At 40.6% G+C, this 18,000-nt stretch overlaps 1 protein-coding gene across 1 annotated transcript in view; it reads left to right on the top strand.

Moving 5' to 3' along the window:
* The window catches only part of RAB31 (RAB31, member RAS oncogene family), a gene marked incomplete at both ends in the record, with an annotated part of 144,604 nt that extends 137,354 nt beyond the window's left edge, over positions 1-7,250 (top strand). Inside the window, one exon of the mRNA XM_084251920.1 lies at positions 7,153-7,250. Within this exon, the coding sequence (XP_084108046.1) occupies positions 7,153-7,250 (98 nt within the window). The remainder of the gene's footprint in view (positions 1-7,152) is intronic.
* Positions 7,251-18,000: the final 10,750 nt, after the last annotated feature.

Below are 18,000 nucleotides of genomic sequence, written 5' to 3'. Positions count from 1 at the left end.
GTAAAAACATGATTTAAATATGAATTTTATGAATACATTTCTATTTTATTTTAGATAGTATAATTAATTTGATTAACAAATCCACTTTCACATAAATAATAATGAAAAAAATAATGGCTGTTTATATATGTAATCTTGCAGTCCGAGATGTTTTAAACTCCAAAGACTGTTTTTTTGCCAAGAACTGTATTGACTGTGGTTGTAGACAAATGTGAAATTAACTTTATGCTTAATTAACTAAATTTTAATTGATATATTTTTTTAAAGATTTATTTATTCATGCGTATAAGAGCTGGGGTACAGGCCAGAGGTGTGGGGAGGGGGACGGTGAGAGGATTCACCAGAGACAGAGTGGGGAACAGAACAGGCAGACTAAAGAAATACACTGCTGAGGGGAGCAGCGGGTGAGTCAGTAGAGGTCTTCTGTGCTATGTGGGCTACTCCCCTGGCTGGCTGGGAATCGAACTCGAGTTGCAGTGGCTGCGGATTATTTCATAGGTTGCATCTTAACACTTGCACCACAAGGGAGGCCGAAATTTTAATTGATTTTTAAAGATTACAGAATAGGGGCACGCTTCCTGGGGCAAGTGGCAGAGAAGGAGGAAGTCCTTTGGAAACAAGAGACCTCTGACTGCAGAAGGAGGTGGGGGAAGAAAGCCAGGTCAGTTACTTCAGGTAGTCATTTCTACTGATTCCATTTCTGAAGGCCTAGCATCAGAAGGTGCTCTATAAGTATCATTTAACTAATCACAGCTTGATTCTTCTATCTTGTTGATAATCTAATGATTTAGAGGACTCCCCAGCCATTCCTCCTCCCCTGGAAACAAAGGTGAGAGTCTGAGCAGACCCTCCAACTTTTGGAGAGAAAGGCTCTTGTTTCAGATAAAGGTCACCCCAAATGTGAGGGATGATATGGGGAATGCTCTCTGCCAACCACTGTATTTGGAACATGAATTTGCATAAGAATCTTTTCCTAAAAGTTCAAAATTAAATTCTGTTGTGGTTAATTTTTGTCTGTTTGGAGCCTTTTCTTTCCTTGACGTTTCTTTCATCAGTCATCATTTGTCATTTTCTCATGGGAAATAACTGCTCTTGATAAGAATGAATGGTTTGCTCTAATTCATGATCTTTGGCTCATTCCAGCTCTTTGGCGCCATAGCTAATCTCTTTATCTGCTTTGGAAAGTTTCTCCTCTTTCTCTAAGTGGTAATTTTACTGTACTGTTAATTTCCTGTGAAGTGTCATTTCATTTTCTTGATACAGTTTAGTTACTAAGTTTTTGCTCAGGTTTTGGGTTCATACTTTCAAACTGTATATTTTCTGACTACAAAGCTGCTTCTTCTTCAGTCTGGAGATTTTAAATACACTCTGTAAGCTCTTCCTTTGCCTTGTCTTCGTCAGATAATTGAGTATAAATTTGGTTTCTTTCTTTTTCTGAGGTGTTTAAAGAAGCCTTTATCTTAGCAGCAGGGATCAGGTTCTTCACAACTCCTTTTGGTTGGTTGTAATTTTCTCATTCATTCTTTATTTCCAATTTCAAGTTATATCTTATGCAAGCACAGAAGCCCAGTCTTTATCTTTAGCAAGTGTTCAGAAACTTGATCATATTTTTTTTTATCATATAGAACTTGTTCTGCATCTACTTTGCAGTCTTCAGATGTTGTTTTTCTGCTTACAGTTCACTCACTTGTTAGTTCGATTCTTCACGCGTTTCTAGCTTCCTAAAATTGGGAATTTTCACTCATGGCATCTTTTGTAACTATCTTAAGTCATTCTTCATTCAATTGAATATTTTACAGGTTGTTTTGGCTTCAGCTTGTAGTGATTTGAGGATTTTGAATCTTCTGGGGACTATGTCTTTTTTGAAATATTTTCCATCAATTTATCTTGTTCAGAATGTTTAGATTTCTCTTCCCTAAACTTTTTTCCTACAGAGTATTTTATGCCCAAATTCAGATTTACACCTGTTCAACTCTTCATAAATTGCCTTCAAGCTTTGTGCTACTGTTCACTCCTTCTCAAAGATGGCATCCTTAAAATGAAGCCTATTTGCAGAGGTCTTGGGTTCGGAGAGTGGGGTCCTTGGCTTACTTCTGGGAAAAGTTTCACCTGAGCTTCCCTTTCAGTGGCATGTCGTGAGTTTCTCCACAAGACAGAGGTGTTTAGGTATATCGGAAAGGACAGGTTTATTATAAAAGGGAGAGGAGAGTAAAGGACACTAATACAGACAAAAGTGGGCAGAAAGCGGTCCTGAAAGAGACAGATTTGATAAAAAGAGGGCTGCACAGTCACAGGTGGGCAATCTTGGGAGGAGAGCTGCCTCTGCTGCTCTGCAGAGAGAAAAGGTTGATGAAGAGAAGCATCTGCAAATAGGCACAGGTGGGCAGGAGGACCACTGCCCCTTGCCAGTGCAGAAATTACACTGATATATATCTTCTCTTTGGGCGGGGCTCATTGCTTTGTGGAGCTAACTTTTGTTAACTTAATTACTTCTAGGGTGTGAGTAGTTTGATTTGTAATGACCAATGATTCCCTATAATGGCCCTCAATCTCCACATCCCCACCTATGGTCTGCGCCTCTAGACACTTTCTGTGCAAATCCCATAGCAGGATTTTTCACTTCCACACCTGGTTTAATGACTATATTAATCACTTCTGCCCCCACCTCCAGCTTTTGGCCTTGCATGAGACAGGTCTCTGGTCTTGTGGTGCCTCCTTTCCAAATTTTCTACTCTTAACCTCCACCAAAAAGATGACTCTAAGCATTCATGCTCTTTCTGAAAAACTAAACTACTAACTTTTCAAGTAGTTTACTTGTTTCTGTTAGTGTAGAAAGTTTTCTCCTCTAAGCTTTTTCTCTTTTCCTACATAAAGCTGGCTTCTAACCAATTGAAAACTTCTCACATAAACAGGGGAACTGCAAAAAATCTAGCAACAGCTACATACATGCCACCAGTTCCCATGGAAAACCATAGGGATAAGGACCTGGTTTCATAATTTAAGGCAACACTGCTACAACCCTGTGTGGCTTTTACAGGACTGGCCCCAAGTACATCTGCTCTCACATGCCACCAGGGCTACCTGGCTGTCCCAGCTGCAGAGAACACACAGTGTTCTTGCCCATTCTGTTTTCATAAGGCAGTGTTCCATGACTGTGAGCCTTTGGCTGTGTTCCATAGAGACCCACCTCTCTAAATGGAGAGACTTTAAGTACTTACTTCAAGAGTAAGTACTGCCAAGTCCTAGTAAACCTGGTCAGTGTACTAATCTGGATTATTCAGAAAACAAAGATCAAGAAATGAAAGTTACATAGCAACAACAAACACCACTGACACCCAACAAAAGATAGCCGAGCCAAGTAAATAGACCTAAAATGAAAGGAGAGAATTACAAGCCACAAGTTGTCAGGGAGGGCTCTCTAAGCCCACAGAGGAAGTAGCCGATCCACTACGTGAGGAAAAGGAACAGCTGCAGCTAAGCATACCATTTTATTTTTGTTATGTGTAAAAGCATTACAGTCCCTGGTCCAGAGCCATGGTAAAATTTATAGGCTTGGAATTTGTTTTTTCATGTACAGCATTCTTCAGGAATCATTTATAAAACCTGCTTTTTCTCTAGGCTGTCAACTGGCAGGAAAACTGAACTTCAAAAAACAGTCTTTTCACTTTTTCCCAAACAATCTTACACAATTCAAACCTCATTAAAATAAACACTGCAGCCTAGGAGTTGTCCTCAAGGGTGCCTATTATGGACATTGCAGACTCAGAGGACATTTTGTTAGAGTAAAATCATACAGATGATGCTCAGAGCTTTTTCAGATGTTTGTATACGTTTTTTGTTCTGGTCTGGGCCAGAGTAATTTATACTGAGTCAACAGTATTCCGAGGTGATCACCTTGGTACACAACTCTGTGGTCATTTTCCAGAACTATTCTTTTACCTGAGTACATTTACACTTGCAGTAATCTCCAAGTAACTCTGACCACAAGATAGGAGCTTTTGCATTTTCGCAGGGCTGTTTGTTTCCTTCTCTTTTTAAGGCACTTCCTTCATTATTATGACATGCCTGCCCCTCTCTCTTTCTCTCCCCACCCCCTACAGGGGAGACACTTTCTTCTCACTCTTGAGAGATGCTTGAGTGCCTTGTGGAAGAGCAGGGTGGGTCCATAGTGAGCCCATGAAAACTCTACTCGAACCCTGAGTCTACTGGGGACTCCACTGTTGTTATTAGTTCCTTCCATTATTAGTAATGTCTATATTGCATCCTAATTATCCAGCTACTTCCTCATTTTCTTCTAACAGGTGAGGAAAGGACATCCTGGAGGTATTAAGCAACTTGTCCTATTTCACTTCCTGGAACTCTGACTCTCAGATCTCAAAACTCTTTCTACCAGATGAGAAAAATGAAATCTGAGAAAATAGCAGAGAAATATTTTGTTCTAATAAATGAGGTTTTGAATATATGAAGATAAACAGAATCTGGAGCCTCTAAGAAGTCAGGTTCAACAAATGATTCAAAAACAATGATGACAGTTTAGGATAAGAAAAGAAGGGAGTCCCTGGTCTTACTTAATCTCATTCATATCCCAACCATAGTCTTGCTTATTTACTTTGCAGAGAAGGGAGAGGCAGGAAAGAGGGAGGAAAAGGGGAGATCAAGGAAGGGTGTAGCAACCCATCTGCTCCCTGTGTGCTCCTTGCTCCCAGAGTTTCACTCAGCTTTTGAGACTTTAATAATATGTGTGTGTGTGTGTGTGTGTGTGTGTATAATTACCCCCAAACAAGAAAGCTTATATATATAAACTTGTTTTGGGGTAATTTTCATAGAGAAAAAATTATGAGAATTTATGACATGAGGCATGTAGAACAAGTTATGTAGAAGAGGGCTGAAAGAAGGATGATATTTTGTTGTCTTTAGAGTTAAAAACATAAAAATTGCATGAAGCTGATGTTAATATATGAAATTGATTTTGATACTGCCAAAAATACCAATTAGAAAGTAGTTCTTGTCTTATTTAATTAGGGCAACATGTTGCACCAATCATAATTTTGTCTGAGAATATTTAAGATACAAAAGCAGAAGTCCCTATTGTAGCACTTTTCTCACTTGGAAGGCACTGCAAATATTATTAAATTAAATACTTAAAATAATGATACATTTTGACAATATCATCCTTCTAAAGCATATCTCTTTCTTTCTAGGAGTAACACTTAATTGACAAAAATCTGACCTAAATAAATCAAAGTACTGGTTGTTACTAGGAACTTTCCTCTCTACCACTTAAGATTGACATTTCAATTACTTCCTTTAATTGTGACTAATAATAATTATAAAAAGTACAGCATGTCCAAAAGAAAATAGAATCATATGTTCTCATTTGCTTCTGGATTAGAACTGAACTGTTTTGTCATGGCCTACAGAAGCTTCATATAGATTTGTTGGCTGGACAGTAACCTACAGAAGCTTTGTATAGATTTGTTGGCAGAAGCAGTGACTGCAGAAATTCTTCTTCTTTGCTTCATCCTTAGATAAAGAGCTCTACCATTAATTTTGAATTATGAATAATTGCCAATAATCTTACTCTTTATGCTGGAGCTTTGATGAATGGCCATGCCACCCAATCTACATAACACATTAATAACTTTGAAATTAACTCTCTGTCCCTGTGGAAATGTTCCTCTACCAGGGTGTTTTGCTTCTCCTTATGGTCCTTAGGTAACATCCACCTGCACAGAGGACTTTCACTGGAAAGATTTCCCTTTCATTTATAATTACTGGTTTGTGGTAAACTGATATACTAGTGAGTTGATTAAAAATCCTTATTTTAGAGCTACTGTTTCATGCCTTTTTCATGGGGCTTGAAGAATATCATAGAATGTTGGCGTGGAAGAGTGAAAAGACATAGATTTTGGGATTCATCAGAAAATCAAGCAAAGAACCACCTATGCCATTTACTGTTGATTTGACCTTGAGCACATAATTTAAGTTCTTGTGGGCATAGTAAACTGGGATAATAATAGCCATTGCACCAACTCCACAGGGTTAAGGCTATGAAAATCTTTGAAAACTGCGAGATTCCAAATATGTTATTTCCATGGCAGATTCCCTTGCCTTCTTTAAAGATAGCTTTGTGGAAATAACAAGCATATATCCGATTATAGACAAAAATGCTATAAACTTCAAAAGTGCTAAGAGACTAAATATTAACTGTTCCCACCACAAAAAAAGAAATAATTAAGTGACATGACAGGGATGTTAGCTAACACCACAGTGATAATCTTATTGTAATATCTGATGTATCAAGTCAATACATTGTATACCTTAAACCTGGGTAATGTTATATTGATAATATATCAATAAAAGCAGTTTTTTCACCCATTTAATGAGGTCAGTGGTTTTTAATGGATTCACAAGTATATATAACAACCGTCACAATTTCATCATCTCAAAATGAAACCCTATACTCTTATCTGTGACCTCCCTACCGTCCCCCTTTGTGTTAATTTTTACTTTGTGTCTCTTTTCAGAAACTCTAGAATAATGCTTCAAATTACATTAAATAAAAATAAGATTACTTGTGGGTGACATTACTGTTTCCTATGAAGTCTCTCGGGGCTCCCAGTTTATACTCTTAAGTGTATGGCAGGATGAGAAATGGGGACGCAAGAGTTAGTAAATGATAAATTACCAGAAAGTTTACAATTCTTTGCCGCAATCTTTTAAGATGCCAAAGAGATGAGCACTCACTGTTATTGTCAGAGCCCCAAAGCCCCTGCCATGAAGCAGCTTTTCCCTGTGGGATGTATCTATCTGTGGGGGACTGGGGAGAAACAAGTGGACTCAGGGTGGATGGGGGTTCTCCCCTTTCTCATTTGCAAGAGGTTCCAAATTGAAGGAAATCAGTGTTTTCAGGAAGCAGCTTTTACTTTTCCTTTACTTTGTAAACATGAATTTGACATGCAGCTGAGTCAGAAAGAAAAGAAGGGAAAAGGAGGAAGGAAGTGATAAGGGGGACAGAGAGGGACGAGCTGCTTCTGTAGTTCTACTTCCTGCACAGCCCAGACATTAAGTGCAAGTGTTGAAGTAGATTCTCTCCATATGTCACGTTCCCTGGGAAAAAGGAGCTCAATCTTAGCCTCTTTTTTGTTCCAGGTCGCCAGATCCCACCGTTGGACCCCCATGAAAATGGAAACAATGGAGCAATCAAGCTTGGGAAGCAAAGCGTGCAAGCCAGCCGGCGATGCTGCTGACCCTGGGCTGTGCCCACTGTGCTTGAAGCAAGGGCCTCCGTGCTTGGCGGCCTGGCACCCCACTTAAGGAGAAGTGAACATGCTAGCTTTTCACTCTGAAAGACCAGGAAAGGGGGCAAGAGTTGTTCCCAGAAAAGGATTTTAGAAAACTCTGGAAATACCCATCATACTGCTGCAAAGTGGTCATTAGTGTGTTGGATGCACACTGGAGGGAACGGATATTTGGTAAACATTAAATTGAGTGTTTTGTTAAGCCTTAAGATGTTCTCCCACTGTACAGGAGTCTTACTGGCTTGTGTGTGAGATTCTAAAGTGGAATTCCATTCTGACTTCCTAGGTTCCCTAGCCAAATTTCAGTAACTTCTTCAGTGCCATTGCCTTCATTACCTAACCAGCCTTCACCTGAGCCTAACCAAAAAGGTTGATTTATTTTACCTTTCCGTGGAGGATAATTGGATTGAGCTATCATAAAAGTGGAGAAAGATAATGTTAGCATTGTCTACATCTCTGATTTTCACTTGATGAACATTTTACTAAGCATTGGTCATATACAAACAAACCACATCTGACTATTGTATATAATTTTAGGATTGGAAGACCTAGTTTGCAAGTCATTTAAGCAGTTACTATGTGAACAGTGGCAGATTTAGGATATAAAGATTATTCCAGAGACTGCCTGGCATGCAAGTCCTCCATGATAATAAATTCCTAGTTTCTTAGAAAAGTTTAATGCACAGAGTATTATTTTACTAAAAGAATATGTCATAATGTCATTTCTAGGGGGAAAAAATAACTGCAATAGCCCAGATTGTAGGGCAAACTTTTAACAATAGCAATGAACGGTAGGTTGCAGGAAAACCAGCCACAGGAAGTACCAGAACCTTAAGATCCTAACCGCTGGAAACTCCAAAATCAGAGAACATATTTAAGGAGATGCCAAGCTCCAGGAAGTGTAGGTATTTGGGCAAAGGTCCACTTCTGGAGTGCCAGTTAACTGGGCCTTGATAAAATCTTCCTTTTCAGCTGCCCTTTTCGCTCAGTTAATTAAAAATGTCTGAATCCAAGGCAAGAAAAGGCAGTGAGAAGAGGAAGAGCTAGTTCCATTCAAAACCCAAATCCTATTACCATAAATGTTCATTAAAGTGTCCATGAAAACCTGGGATCAAGAAGCAGTTGGTTTTCTGTTAGGCTCCTATAGGTGATTCTTAAAGAACATTCAGGTCAGTGACTTTTGGGAGGTGTGGGAAGCTGCAAAAGGACAGCTTTGTGAGTGGTTAACCGTGCAGTGTGGTAACAAGGCCAGGAGGTGCCTTCTTTGAAGGAACTTGCAAGGGCCAGCAAACATTTGTTGAAAAGCTGTAATATAAAAACCAGGGAAGAGACTGTAAGCTGATTAAATGCCTGGAACTTTCAGTAACAGACAAATGAACTGTGCTTCAGAGTCCTGTCTTGGCGGCACCCACCATGCTCCAGACCAGTAGACACAGAGTCCATCAAGGACAAAAGGCCAGAGTCATTGAGAGACCACTGCCATGTTTACACTTTTTCATGTGGACAGTGGGCAAGAAAATAGCCAGGTGGGAATCACAGATTCCGATTTTTATTTCAAAAATGTGCTGTCAATTTGATGTTCTGTCAATTTCTTACCACTTCACCCAGCTTTCAAGAGTAGTTTGACAATCTTAGAATGTGAAGTATTTTTGGTTCGAGTGCCTCTTAACTCCCCCAGATAGGTACCTCAAAAATGGTTAGCAACTGGCATTTGGATGTCTTGGCTGGGCCTTGGCAGGGATTTTTAGGCTTTGCTCCATATTGTCAACATTACTGGCTAGTGTAATTCTGCTTGCAGGCCAAGCAATTGTCATACATCTTTCCAAAGATTAAAAATTGGGGTTGACAAATGAAATGACCTCTTCCCAAGTGACTGGCAGGCTTATTTTAGAACCTTTACTTAACCAGCTGTTCCTGAGAATCTGGGTTTATTTGGAGACAGTGCTCAGGTTGTCTGGCTAAGATGAACCTCTTTCCAGCAGGGTTTTGAATGTTGGGCTGGGTCTTTAGTGGTTGCCTCTTGCCTCTTGATGGTAGCCACATGCAATGAGCTGCCCACGAATGAGCCCATGGTTTTATTTTAGAAGCATATGAGGGTGTGAAACACTCTTATTTCTCTGTATGACCTTATGTATGGAAGCCGGCTAGATGACTATACATAAAATCACTATGGGACACAATCAGTGAAGAGAGAATAATATGGTCACACATGTATTTGCATAAACTTGGAAACTTTTCTAAAGAGAGATGCTTGAGCCTTGTCCACAATGATGGTTTCTTGTTTTCCTTTATTTTGCCTTGAGTTTACTTTCTGACTGTTCTAATAATTGAACTATAATCACCTAATAGTATATAAAACTTGGAAATTACTATTGTTCCAAAATGTCACGTAGTTTAATGGAATGTAGCATCCTTTACAACCTTCCAAAATGTGCTCCTTTTCCTCCATTTTCTTTTCTTTCCCGTGGGTATGTATGTGTACATCTGTAAATATGATTTCATATTTGTTATGCCAACATATAATCCATTTGGCTCAAGACTACGTGTTAATGTAATGTAGGCATGAATCTTCCCAGGGATTATTTCCCAAGGCAATCCTTGTGATGGGAGCAGAGTCATGTGAACAGTCTATCTAGGTACATAATTGACTTGCCATTTTATAACTGAAAATGGTACATTAGGGTGCTGAATATGACGTTACTTGCAGACTACAGGAGGTTAAAAGACCGAATCTAACCTTTAGCCAACAAAAGAGCTGTGCCCCAGAGAGATCTGAATGCATTTTCTGAGCGAAGTTTGGATGACTGAAAGGTTTCCTCTAAGACCTAGGACCCACCAACCGTATGGTTGGTGATGGATAAAATAAGTGGGGTTTAGGGAGCTCCACTTCTCACTGTTCTGCAGTGCTCAAGGTGAATTGAATATGAACTATCTTACGAACTAAAGAGCTCTGGCCTGTTAGACAGCTTTTTAATCTCTTAACCATCATTGTTGAAACCAGAGCCAATGTCAGTGCTCTGTTGTGTAAATTCCTCCTTTTCTCATATTTTTATAAAGAGCTTCTGTCTGGGCTGGACCCAGTTTGTGCAATAGAAGACACCACTGCAGACTGTTAGGACCTTTCCTCCTGCTTTCTGTGCTACAGCATTGCCCTTGGCGACACCCCGATATATCTGTTGTTGGTTTAACACACACTGATTCATACTAATAAATATTTTAAGTTTTACCAAGTTTGTCTTTTTCTTATTATAATGTTCAGTAGAATAATTTTTTAAAAATTGCTTAGATACTTCAGAATAAAGGGTGATGACTTCCCAGAGACACGGGTACCTTGTATCAATGAAGACACACACCAGGAAGTTCACTGGTACTGTTTGCAATAGCAACAGTAGTCTTTCCTTAAAGAAATTCATAAATGGAAAAAATAATAATTCACAAATAAAATGACACAAGCACATGATGAAAACTATAGGGTAATATAAACAAATGCCAGCTCTATCATGCCTCAGTGTGTATCTCCAAACAGGGAGTGGGTTGTGGGGCTGCCATACTGCACAACACCCAGAAGTCACTCAAGGAGTGGCATGCATGAGTGGAGCCCTGGGGGCAGTGCAGTGCACAGCCTGAGCAACAGAGCTGCGGCTCTGAATAAATAAAAAATGCTGAAAAGGTACAGAAGTCTACAAACTTATAAAGAACCAGTAATGTTTGTTGTTTATGAATGTGTGTATTATGAGAAAGTAAAAGAATTCGAGGGAAAACATCAACTTGAAGATAGTGCTTATCTCTGGGAAAGAATGACAGTAAACAGGATGAGGGAGGAGAACAAAGGCATTTAATGGCCAGAAAGTTTTCTTTTTTTCATGATATGATATAAAATATGAAGCTAAATAGGACAGAAGGACGGCATTTCATAATTTGAAGGTATGTGTTTTATGAGTCTCTGTTTTGCTGTATAAATTATTGTCAAAGAGATGAGTTATGAAAACAAGAAAAAATGAAGAATTAGACTTCCTAAATATGTTAAAAAGATTTCACACATATAATTGTCAACTCATTGTATTCAAAATCTTACGTTTTACTTTTTGCCATCCCTTCTCCATCATCATTGGCTGCCCCTTCCTGCCCACCAACAACACCCTTCCTTGTGCACTGGGTGGAGCTCATCTTTCGAGGCAGAGCTCCTCAGACAGAGCTCATTTGATCCGCAGATGTACATGGGGAAGCAGGACGTGAAGAGGCAGGAAAGCGGTGCCTTATCTTCTTAGGGTTTGAATCACTATCCAGGTCATGTGATGGGAAGCTGCTTTCACTATGTAATCAAACAAGTAAAACAAACCACTCACCATCACCGAGAGAGTCAGTGTTCTGATTTTATAAGAAAACAAGCCTTTTATATTTCCTAAGACATGCTCACCTATTTATGGCAACTTTGGGAAAGGTTTTTAGAAAGAATCCTATGATTGGATTTAGCCAGCAAGTTTCATGCCATCAGACTTTGTCCTTAACATTTGACATAGAGATCCCTGCCTCTGTCCCACCAAGTCCCACAATCCTACTTTAAAATAAACCGTGGGGGGTTTATTTCATAGAACCGGGGGCCTGAGGATTTATGCACTGAGGCACTTGGCACATTTTTACAAAACAACTCTGGTTGATTTAAGGTCCTTAGAGAACAAGGACGTGGAGTCCCAGCTTGACTACTTGAGCTTTACTTGTGGCTGCTCTAAATAGTCTTTAAATATTTACTGTCAGGCAAGGATTGAACCAAGAACAAGGCCTGCTTGTTACAAGGGGCGGGAGATGCCGTCCTAATTGCATCAGCATCATCTCAAGTAATATCTTTACAACTGTTTCAAGGCATATTGCAACAACCTGTAATTGAACTGGCTTCTTGGACACCTGTGAATCTGTCTGCCCTCCACAAACAGATCCTACTGAGTGCTGACAAATATACAAGAGACAGGCACTCTCAGACATGCTGATCAGATCAGCATAAAAACTGGTACAGTCTTTCTAGTAAGAGGCTCACCAGAGTATTGATATATCTAAAGTTGTTTGTGAGGAACATATCCTAGGACCCTATCCTATTTTCTATTACTAAGAATTAATATATGGGGCCTCCCTGGTGGCTCAAGGGGTTAAGTCTCAGCACTATGAAGCTATCTGCAGCCACTGCAGCATGAGTTCTCTCCCAGGCCAGGGAGGTGACCCGCATGGCGTAGCAGACCTCTCCTGCCTTGCCCACTGCTCCCCTTAGCAGTGTATTTCAGTCAATCCATTTGTTCTGTTCCCCACTCTGTCTCCGGTGAATCTTCTCACCTTCCCCACACCTCTAGCCTATACCCCAGTTCTTGAATGTATAAATAAATCTTTTTTTAAAAAAAGAATTAATATATGTGCTGGTGTGTGGATATGTCTATGTCTACATATTATATATGCACAATATATATGTGTGTGTATATATATATCTGTATTTAACATATACACATGTTGTCTATTACTGTGTAACACATTCACCCAAAGCTCAATGGCTGAAAGCCAGCCAGCATGGATGGAGCAGGAAGGGACTATACTAAGCAAAATAAGAAGAAAAAAGATAAATATTGGATGGTTGCGCTTACATGTGGAATATAGAGAAACTAAACAAACTGTCACGGAAAAAAAGGCCAAAACTTTCAAGCTGTCACAGGTCTGAGGTGTACAGCAGGGGAGGAGGAAGGCAAGGGGTCAACATAGGGGAGGGAAGAGCCCAAGGGACTGTGGTGATGGAAACAAGTGCTAATGTGGTGGGAGAACTATGAGGACAACACCTTAGGGGAGAACTCAAATACTGTCCAAATACAAACAACGATGAAAGAAAATAAAAAAATTAAAAAGATAAACAAAACATCTCTCTCTTGCCCACCTGTGTCTATGCAGGTGCCTCTCTTTTTCTTTCTTCTTTTTCTAATAAACCTGTCCTTTAAAAGTATAAAACAGCAATAAAAAAAAAAACCTAATAAACACTATCTTAACAGCCCCAGTGGACAGGAATCTGGGAACTGCTTAGCGGGGTGGGGTGTGTGTGTGTCTGTGTTAGGGTCTCTGCCAAGTTGAAACGCTGGCTGAGGCTGTACCAGCTGAAGCCTTAACTGATGCCCTCGCCTGGCTGTTGGCAGAGAACTCGCTTCTCTCCACGGTGACCTCTCCATAAGCTGTTCAGGTGACCTCATGGTGTGGCAGCCCAAGGGAGTGAGCCAAGAGGGAGCAAGGCAGAAGCCTTGGTCTTTTATGTCCAGTCTTGGATGCCACATGCTGCCAATTTTTTGACCTCCTGGTAGCTACATAAGTCAGAGCTATTCATGGTGGGAGCAGACTCTGAAGACATAAGTATAGGAGGAGGGGATCATTGGAGCCACCTTGGAGTCTGGCTCCACAGGTACAACTAGTGATTTGTACCTTGGTAAGGGGTTTGCTCCCATATCTTAACAATAAAAAGTTGGAAAAATCCAAATGTCCTATGATACAACGTGATTAAATAAATTGCAGTCATCCATAAGAAAGAGTACCGTAATCATTAGAAGGTATAGTATTAGAAATGTGTTACTGGCCACACCACTCAGAGGTACAAAAATGTACTCCTTTCTTTTTTCTATAATAACAATCTTTACCCCCCATTCTAATGTGTAAAGCTGAATTTAATTATACCTGCCTTTAGCAAGTCAACTCAGTAGAATCTGTCATTTTAGGTTTAAATTTATTGTTAGGAGTTAACCCTCCTCTTTTTCCCAAGGGTGAAGAGGTAGGAAGAATGGCTTCTGGAAGTCTCATGCTGTGATTCCCATTCTGATTATCTTGTCCCCAGGCCCGCAAGGTGGTCTCTGTCTCCCTGCTGTGAGCACCTTTTCTCCCTCATGTCTGTTCCCTCCACTTAAGTTTCCTGGGGAGATTTTGGATGAGAACTTAAGCTCCTCTGGGTCCTCAGGGATTGGTGGGGCAGCAGCCTGAGGCTGGGAGAGGAGCTGTCTCAATAGGCCCTGCCAGGATTCCTACTTGAATGCTGAGGCCTGATGATGATGGTGTTGGGGCCCAGTACTCAACACAATTTCTGGAACGGTGGTGGGAAGCTGTAACTGAGCCCATGTTACCCACGTTGTATCTGCATGTAACTGTCCTAGCTTCTCTAGCTTTCTTCTCCCACAGCCCAGCAGGTATAGGAGAGGGGACAGGTAGGTCAGACCTTTATACCAGCTATGTCAAGACTTGCCCTTTTGAGTTCCAAAATCCTTTTATGCAGACTTTATTACCCAAATTGGGGCACTTTTGAGAGTGAAAGTGGTTACTGTTAACATCAAGTTAAGATGTTAATAACAGCAGTAAATTGGATAGTCCCAGACAATTAGGAATGGAGGGACATTGTGATCTAGTCTTTTATTCATCTAGCAATGTGGGCACAGTATTGACTGGGAAGGTGGGGAAGAAAACTGAGCTCCTGGATAAGCTCCTTATCACATTTATCTTTGTGAACTCATTCACCCATCCATCCCATCAACAAGTATCTGTTGATGGCTACTGAGTCAGTGTTGAGCTAGCCCTCAATAACCATCATTGTGTGGTATTTGTGACCAAGTTTACATAGGAGGAAACAAAGGTAGGGAAAAGACAAGAGAATCAAGAATGGTGGGCATGAGGTGTTCCTTCAAGGGTAGAAAGGGCTGCTAGACTGGCAGAAGAACTCTGACATGGGGTAGGACTGTGGGCTTGGCAAGCAGCCCCACCCCTTACTCAACATAAAATCCTAAACATGATTTCTCTGAGCCTCGATTTCCACTTTTAAAAGGGGATATCGCACACAACACAGGGTTGATATCAAGGTCAAGTGAATTTGTTGTGTAAGTCACATAGCACAGAGAGCCTACTGATCTACTGATTATGATTATGCCACATGCTTTGCCCTTTGCCCTGGATTTGGAAAGAGTTCTTTTTTCCTGTTTCCCTAGCTGCCAGATTCTTTTGATCCTGTTTTTTTTCTTTTCTTGGGAGGCAATGTAGTACAGAGATTAAGATTATGCTGGAGAAATGTAGGTCCTGGTGTCAAAGCACTGGCATCTGACTCCTAACTATGTCATTTTCTGGCAGTGGGACATTTGGCAGATTACTCTCTCTACAACTCAGTTTCGTCATATATAAAATGCATTTATACACTGACACACGATTCTGGAACCACCCCCCCCAAAAATTTCAAAAGTCTGATATGAATTTCCTGAGTTGGATATGGACTCATTTGGCAGTAAAACCAGACCTGAAGTGGTAATTCTTATTATAGTCATTATTTGTGCAACCAGGGGTCAATATCCATGTATTTAACTGCAGAAATAATGTTTGCTTATATGATCCTACCGGTACTCTGCTGAATGTTCTATAATAGATGCACTATATTATTTTTATAAAATCCAAACAAGCTAATCTATGGTTAGCTCTCAAAGGTCAGTTTGGTCTTTGCCTTACCCTTTATTTGGGTTCTCAATATTCTAGATATAAATGAAACCATCCAGTATTTATCTTTCTTCTTCTGTCTTATTTTGCTTAGCATAATCCCTTCCAGTTCCATCCATGTTTCTGAAAGTGGCATTAGTTTATCTTTTTTGATCACTGAGTAGTATTGCATTGTATATATACACCACATCTTCTTGGTCCACCCATACATTCTTGGACATTTAGGTTGTTTCCTTATTTTGGCTATTGTAAATAGTGCTGCAATAGACATAGCAGTGCAGGTTTCCTTTCGAATTAGTGTTTTTGTGTCCTTTGGGTAGATACCTAAGAGGTGGAATTGCAGAGTCATATGGCAGATCCATTTTTAGTCCAGAAAGCACTTCTTATCATCCTGCACCCAGCAAATGCTCATAAACAATAATAGCCAACATGAGTATAGACTATTACTATGTACCAGACATGTTTACATTATATGAACTGTTTTGATTTTCATAATCCCCTTTATGACAGTGCACAGTTGTTCTCATTTGTCCAGGAAGAGCCTAGAGACATAGGTGATTTTATTAATTTTATACAGATCTTACACAGAGCAGCACTAGGCTTGCTAAGGCCCATGCTACCATGCTTTGCATCTCAGCTTCCTGAGATGGCTGGGAAGTTAAGGGTTAACTAACTCAGGCAGAATCACTCCATTAGGATCTATAGATTTCACTGAACTGTTATCTGATCCCAAACTGCTAGTGTGACCCTCCTTGACACACCACTCCAGTGGCTGGATTTATCTTTTCCTGAATCCATGACCGGGATGTTGACACCACTCAGCAGTGACTGAAGTTCTCTACTGTTTTCATCTGCATCCAGGCCTAGCAATTTTAACTTTCAGGGAGCCTGAATTAGCTCTGAGGCCTCAATGTCAAAACTGGTATCTGCTGTGGGCCTGGATGACCAGAGAGTGGCCAGATTTCTCTGAGTCCATTCACTTAACATTTTTTCTGGCTTTGTACCTCATCTTTCTTTTCCTCCTCTTTTGGAAAAGGATCCCAATTCATTTCTAAAGCTGAGCCCAAACATTTTATTTTTTGCTTCCACCTAAAATTTCCCCTGCACTGTTTTCCCCTCTTGTCAACTTACATATATACATAAATCTCGTCTGGTTTGGATCAACTGCCCTCTAACTCCTTTTCCCATCAAACTACTCTATTTCCTTCACATTAATAGAATTCTTAAAAGGGGATCTTGATCTATTCATTTGATCTTCTACTCACTCCTTACCTGAACTGGTGTCATTTCCTCATTCTACTGCCAAAAAGTGCCTGTGACTTACCTCTGTGCCCTGTGCCGACCACTCCTCTTTCTCTTCCTATTTCCCTGAGGCCGTGGTCGTGGTGGTGGGGGCGGGGCGGGGGGGGGGGGTTGCCCTTTCCCTCCTGGGCACTCCTCTATTGACTTGGAGCTCCATGGCTCCCCTTGCTTCCTTCATTGTGTATTTTCCTTTGCTGTTTTCTCTTAGATTTCCTGCTACTGAGATTGTGGACTCCTTCTACCCTGGGAAAGAAGGGATAAAGACTCACTGACTGGAAAAGGAGCTCTTGTCTGCAGTAGCTCAATGAAAAAAAGAGCAAGCCAAGAGTATTACTCCCTTTTAAATGCTCACAGCATGGACACGCAGCTCTGCCCCCTTCCCAGCAGTGCCCTGGCCCAGGACGTCAGGGGTGGAGTTCACTCCTAGCACTGCTTAATCAAGGTTCCCTAGATGTTGACTGAGCTGTCAGGGTATTATGGGGTGGAGTCTGGCCCCTCATTCTGATTGGAAAAGCAGCATAGTTTGTGCCCAGCCTGGGCCTGCCACCTGAGGGCCCCAGGTTGCAAGGCTCAGCCACTGCTGGCTGCTCCAACAGTCTCACCTGACTTCTTCCCAGATATCAGATCTTTGCCCACAGCTGCCTGTTGGGTGTGTACCTCCAGGGTGTGCTGACCCTATTCTGCCTGTTACCTTGCACTTCCTGCATTGCATCCAGTGGCCCAAGCTTCAGTTTTCTGCTCCTCCCAAGAATTTACCAAATGATGTAAATTTTCTTTCTGGAATTTCTTGAACATATTAATCTTCCTTCTTCTGTTCTAGTTTAAACTTTCAATATGTTCTCTCTCAACTACCAGTTTAACAGTTTAACAGATTTCTTTGAATTCTGTCTTCGACCCTCTAATCAAATGATGAATATAT

This window comes from Talpa europaea (assembly GCF_964194135.1).
Source record: "Talpa europaea genome assembly, chromosome: 13".
Taxonomy (NCBI): Eukaryota; Metazoa; Chordata; class Mammalia; order Eulipotyphla; family Talpidae; genus Talpa; species Talpa europaea.
This window is presented reverse-complemented; position numbering and strand designations above follow the sequence as displayed.